Source organism: Oncorhynchus kisutch, linkage group LG19 (assembly GCF_002021735.2).
Source record: "Oncorhynchus kisutch isolate 150728-3 linkage group LG19, Okis_V2, whole genome shotgun sequence".
NCBI lineage: Eukaryota > Metazoa > Chordata > Actinopteri > Salmoniformes > Salmonidae > Oncorhynchus > Oncorhynchus kisutch.
This window is the reverse complement of record NC_034192.2, coordinates 2499953-2506414: the sequence shown is the minus strand read 5'-3', so window position 1 is coordinate 2506414 and position 6462 is coordinate 2499953. Positions and strand designations below refer to the sequence as shown.

General features: G+C 40.0%; 3 gene segments (V, D, J or C); 1 reads left to right on the top strand and 2 right to left on the bottom strand.

The window, feature by feature from the left end:
- Window positions 1–597: 597 nt before the first annotated feature.
- On the bottom strand, window positions 598–1707 carry LOC109878963 (immunoglobulin kappa variable 3-15-like). The segment is given in 2 exon segments: window positions 598–1452; window positions 1573–1707. Coding segments are annotated over 2 exon segments (417 nt in total).
- Window positions 1708–2411: 704 nt separating this feature from the next.
- Window positions 2412–3959, top strand: LOC116355052 (Ig kappa-b4 chain C region-like; the record flags this gene model as incomplete). The annotated part of the segment is given in 3 exon segments: window positions 2412–2484; window positions 2609–2707; window positions 3370–3959. Coding segments are annotated over 3 exon segments (489 nt in total), but the record flags the coding sequence as incomplete, so codon positions are not given.
- A 1637-nt stretch (window positions 3960–5596) lies between these two features.
- Window positions 5597–6445, bottom strand: LOC109878961 (Ig kappa chain V region 3381-like). The segment is given in 2 exon segments: window positions 5597–6196; window positions 6319–6445. Coding segments are annotated over 2 exon segments (408 nt in total).
- Between the last annotated feature and the right edge of the window lie 17 nt (window positions 6446–6462).

Genomic DNA, 6462 nt, shown 5'->3' with positions numbered 1-6462 from the left:
ACAATGGAATGGTTCAAAAATAAACATATCCAGGTGTTAGAATGGCCAAGTCAAAGTCCAGACCTGAATCCAATCGAGAATCTGTGGAAAGAACTGAAAACTGCTGTTCACAAATGCTCTCCATCCAACCTCACTGAGCTCGAGCTGTTTTGCAAGGAGGAATGGGAAAAAAATGTCAGTCTCTCGATGTGCAAAACTGATAGAGACATACCCCAAGCGACTTACAGCTGTAATCGCAGCAAAAGGTGGCGCTACAAAGTGTTAACTTAAGGGGGCTGAATAATTTTGCACGCCCAATTTTTCAGTTATGGATTTGTTAAAAAAGTTTGAAATATCCAATAAATTTCGTTCCACTTCATGATTGTGTCCCACTTGTTGTTGATTCTTCACAAAAAAATACAGTTTTATATCTTTGTTTGAAGCCTGAAATGTGGCAAAAGGTCGCAAAGTTCAAGGGGGCCGAATACTTTCGCAAGGCACTGTACTATAAGTCATAACCATGATGATGATGAGGGTCATGTCATCTGAATGTGTCACGCCCTGATCTGTTTCACCTGTCCCTGTGATTGTCTCCACCCCCTCCAGGTGTCGCTTATTTCCCCCAGTGTATTTATCCCTGTGTTTCCTGTCTCTCTGTGCCAGGTCGTCTTGTATGTTTAGTCAAGTCAACCAGTGTGTTTTTCCCCGTACTCCTTTTCAATTCTCTTTTGCCAGTCTTCCTGGTTTTGACCACTGCCTGACTCTGGACTACTTTCCTGCCTGCCTGATCATCCTGCCTGCCCTGACCTTGAATCTGTCTGCCCTTCAGTACCTATTGGACTCTGAACTGGTTTTGACCTTTTGCCTGTACACAACCATTCTCTTGCCTACCCCTTTTTGGATTAATAAACATTGTAAGTCTCCAACCATCTGCCTCTTGTGTCTACGAGCCTTGTGCCTTGATAGAATGATTGCTTTCTAACCATATTGTCATGCCACAGTTGACCGCATCTACTTATCAGTGTTCCATGTCACTGTCTCTTCCCCCTCAGCACCTGCAGTAGATCACATCTGTATCAGTACAGTCACTGTGCAGTCTGACTGAGGGAGGTTTTTGTACGACTCTGTATCACTGTGTGAACACTGGACCACTGTGGAAACTCTGACAGTAGTAATCTCCTGCATCTTCAGCCTGGACTCCACTGATGGTCAGAGTGAAGTCACTCCCAGATCCACTGCCACTGAATCTAGATGGAGTCCCAGAATGGAGTGTGTTCCCCGGGAGCATCATTAGTTTGGGTTTTTCTCCTGGTTTCTGTTGGTACCAGGATAGACACTGATGGCCCCATGACTGACCATTGTAACAATTACTATACACATTACTGCTGGCTTTACAGATCATAGAGACTTTCTGTCCTGAGAGAACAGTTTTCACTGCAGGAGTCTGGGTCACAGTGACCTGTCCACTGGATTCTGAAACAGAGAAAACAAGTAATTGTACATTACCTGGAATTAAAAACACAATCTCAGTCTTTCAGTTCACTCAAATAGTTTACTTTTCATTGTACAAACACAACTCTTATTGTTTTTTACCCTTGACGTAGAAAGCAAGTGTCCAGATTAAGATGGTGATAAAAGTCATGGTTGTTGTGGGTTCTGTTGTCATGAAGGACGGCTCTCAGTCATGAAGTGTTCAACTCACAGGGATATAAATGCTCTTAGAGCAGAAGGGAGATGCATTATGCAAATGAATGTTTCAAATCTATTTCCATTTCGGCTCCCATCAGAATATATTTTGTCCTGGTTGAACTTTCTTTTATAATAATTAGGTGGTGCTTATATTTGTCCTATTTCACGCATGTGTTTATGTTTTTATATCCCAACTCCCCCTGAGACAGCCTCAGAGAGGCGGGTATCGGCCAGGATCTGCCATTATCAACTGCGACCCTGGAGCAATTAGGGTTAAGTGCCTTGCCAAAGGAAACATCAACAGGTGTTTCACCGTGTCGGCCTGGGGATTTGAACTAGCAACCTTTCGTTTACTGGCCCAACACTCTAACCGCTAGCTACATGCCACCCCTTCAATAACATCAAACAACTACTGTTAACTCTGATAACTGATGTATGGCAACTATTATGACACACCACCATTGTATTGTTATTCTGATGATGATCAGATATAATGAACTGTCTGTTCACTCATGGTTGGTCTCTGATATAAGTTCCTCTAATCAGTTAGTGAACACTTCTCTAAACTAAAGCTGGTAGGATTCCTCTGGTAGTGTTGTCTGTCCTCTGTGACTTTACCTCCACTGTTAAATGTGAGATCAACATGTTTAATAAAGGAATATACAACATGGATCACTATCACTACTGCTGCTGCTGTTGTCTTTCATATGGACAATCTGGAGGAATACTAGCAACACTGATCTAATGCTGGACTGTACCTACAGACTAGGAGAACACCTGATACACAGAGGAAGGAAAACATACTATTATCTGGATGTAAGATACAATTCATATTTGTACCCCCTAAAAATGGTAATATGAAGTGTTTGTTCTACCTGGAAGATGTTAAAGTGTATCTGTGTTGATTATGATTCTGTATGAGTGATCTTCACTGTAACAGCTGCAGCATCACAACACAGAAAGGTTTTTGTACCAGCAGTAATAGTGATTGTATCACTGTGGTTGACTTTTGGTAGCGGAACCAGACTTGATGTTGGAAGTAAGTAACAACCTCTCTTGATATTTCTTTCTGATTACATTTGTATTTGTATTTCACTTTCTTAAACTCTGTCTCCATGAAAATATATTTTCTATTACTTTTGACTGAGCCTTCTTTCAAATAACATTTTATTGAATTAAAATGATGAATTGTAAGTTTATTTATGTCTGGTTTGTATGATTGCGGACTATAACGTAAATCTGGAAAATAACTATTTAATAGTATTGTATATAATACTAATCATTGTTGCATTGTGTTCATGGTAGACTTCACTGTTAGTGTGAAGACAAAGGGTCTCAGTTATGGTTGTAACTGACTTCATAATCTAACACAGATGATATGTGATGAAAGTAGTATGAATGTGTTCTAGGCTATTCTAATCAGATCCCTTCCTAAACAATATCTGTATAACGTATATCTGACACCGTTTGACTAGTAACTCTAGTTATTTAACCACTTTATATGTGTTTGGTTCATAAATCTGCTTTATATCATATTACATTAGTGTTTTCTCCACATCTTTTAAACTATCTAACTTCTACATTCATATTTAGAAGGCATTTCCAATTCACCATATTTTGATGTGTACTTTGCTGAAGACAATCTCTTAGTGTAGCTGTATTTGATGTAGTTACTTAGTTGATGTGTTCTGTTTGTTCCAGGTAACAGTGCCCCCACCCTCACCATCCTGCCCCCCTCTAGTGAGGAGCTGTCCAGTACAACAACAGCCACACTGATGTGTCTGGCCAACAAGGGCTTCCCCTCAGACTGGACCATGAGCTGGAAAGTGGACGGGACCAACAAGAACCAGGAGACCAGTCCCGGGGTCCTGGAGAAGGATGGTCTGTACAGCTGGAGCAGCACCCTGACTCTCACTGCCCAGGAGTGGACCAAGGCAGGAGAGGTGACCTGTGAAGCCCAGCAGAAATCCCAGACTCCAGTCACCAAGACCCTGAGGAAGGCTGACTGTTCTGGGTAGGACCCCTCAGTCACACACCCCTGTGGAGAGAGGCTGCTGATTCCTCTGCTTTGACTCTGTTCTGAGATCAGATGTTCTCTGTCTTATTGATCTCTGACATGTTGACTAACAGAGGGCTTTGCTTGAGTTCGTGTGTTAATCCTCTCTGTAGACTGAGGTTGTATCAGTGTTAGATGTGATGTGTTCTGTTTTATTACAATTAGATACTGTAGGAATGTTTGCTTTGATGCTTTAATGAATAGATGAAATAAAGATTTCCCTTTGGACAAATATTTTTATTTTCACTTTCAATAATTAGACTTTGGTCTTATCGGTTGTTGAATGGTGTAGTCATATATTCATGAAGCCTGAGTCATAGTTTATTTTAAAACTATCAGACCTAAATGTCATTGCTTAGTTATTTATGTTCTCACTTGAAACCACATTGTCATCAACCAGTAGTTCATATTAACACAAGATACTACAATGTTAACAGATTACCAGGAGAGGTCTAGAGACTACAATGTTAACAGATTAACAGGAGAGGTCTAGATACTACAATGTTAACAGGTTAACAGGAGAGGTCTAGATACTACAATGTTAACAGGTTAACAGGAGAGGTCTAGATACTACAATGTTAACAGGTTAACAGGAGAGGTCTAGATACTACAATGTTAACAGGTTAACAGGAGAGGTCTAGATACTACAATGTTAACAGATTAACAGGAGAGGTCTAGATACTACAATGTTAACAGGTTAACAGGAGAGGTCTAGATACTACAATGTTAACAGATTAACAGGAGAGGTCTAGAAACTACAATGCTAACAGATTAACAGGAGAGGTCAAGCTACATGGGGCGGCAAGTAGCGTAGTGGTTAGAGCATTGGACTTACAACTGAAAGGTTACAAGATGAAATCCCCGATAAAATAAAAATCCACTGTTCCTATGCCATCATTGAAAATAAGAATTTGTTTGTAACTGACTTGCCTAGTTGAATAACAGTAAAATAATTATAGTACTACAATGTTAACAGGAGAGGACAATCTAATGGGGCGGCAGGTAGCGTAGTGGTTAGAGCATTGGACTTGTAACTGATTGAATCCCCAAGCTGATAAAATAAAATCCACTGTTCATACGCCATCATTGAAAATAAGAATGTGTTTGTAACTGACTTGCCTAGTTGAATAACAGCAAAATAATTATAGTACTACAATGTTAACAGGAGAGGTCTTGACACATGCAGTAGATGGTATTCATTTTTCTTGGACAGTTGTTTAACGTCTTGATTTATAGACTCATAAAGAGAGTAAACTAATGTTATTGAACATTTGATCAATATCTTGGACTCTCACCAATGTGCTCAAACCTACATTAAACTAAATTTATTTGACATGATCCTCATAATATAGCCAGTATCACTGCTTCACGATAGTCATAGAGTCTTCTCTTCCTCCAACCCTCTGGGGACAGAGTAAACATCTGGTGACAGTGTTGCTCTATTCTGGGACAAGCAGCACCACCCAGCCCTGTCTATGTAAATCTCAGTTTCACTCCCACAGCTACCAGTCTAGAAGTTGAACAGTTTCACTGCCTGAAATACCCTGGACTGGGACAGATGTGAGGAAGTGACTGGTTCTAACCTCTTTGGTGGATTCAGGGCAGTTACAATAACAGATATTCCATCATATAATTAATGACAGATACAATATATATTATTCAAACCTGTTTCATATTTGAGCCCAGCATCCTGTCTCATTCACAGATGTTACAGTCAGTAACCTGCTTATCAAGAAAGTTCATATAATGCTAGATGATCACATTCATATCTGGTTGTGAGGTACACATGGGGATTTGATTTAGGGGGCTGATGCTGGTGTAAATTCACCATTATTTATTTTTTACATCTGGAGATCTGACTCTGCATATGAACAGATAGTGTGTGTTTTAAAACTTAATTTAAGTGAACTTTTCAACCATGACAATAATTTTTCACAAGCGTGAGGATGATGATGATGATGATGATGGGGAACATGTGATTTGAATGATGCTTTGTAAACATATTCAAAGTTGACCTCCTCTACTGATCAGTGTTCCATGTCACTGTCTCTTCCCCTCAGCACCTGCAGTAGATCACATCTGTATCAGTACAGTCACTGTGCAGTCTGACTGAGGGAGGTTTTTGTACGACTCTGTATCACTGTGTGAACACATTACCACTGTGGAAACTCTGACAGTAGTAATCTCCTGCATCTTCAGCCTGGACTCTACTGATGGTCAGAGTGAAGTCACTCCCAGATCCACTGCCAATGAATCTAGATGGAGTCCCAGACTGAAGTGTTGTAGTATAGTAAATAAGTAGTTTAGGAGCTCCTCCAGGTTTCTGTTGATACCAGGCTAAACATGGTTTCCCTGAACTCCAACAGTTAGTTTGCACATCAATGCTGGCTTTACAGTTCATAGAGACTATCTCTCCTGGGAGAACAGTTTTCACTGTAGGAGTCTGAGTCACTGTGATCTGTCCTCTGGATTCTGAAACAGAGAGAAAACGGATAATTGTACCAGGAATTAATATAACAATCTTAAAAATATTCAGTTCTCTCAAATTGTTTACTTTTCATTATTCAAATGTAAAACTCCTATATATTTTGTACCTTCAATGTAGAAGACAAGTGTCCAGATGAAGATGGTGATAAAAGTCATGGTTGTTGTGGGTTCTGTTGTCATGAAGGACAACTCTCAGTCATGAAGTGTTAAACTCACAGGGATATAAATGCTCTTAGAGTAGCAGGGAGATG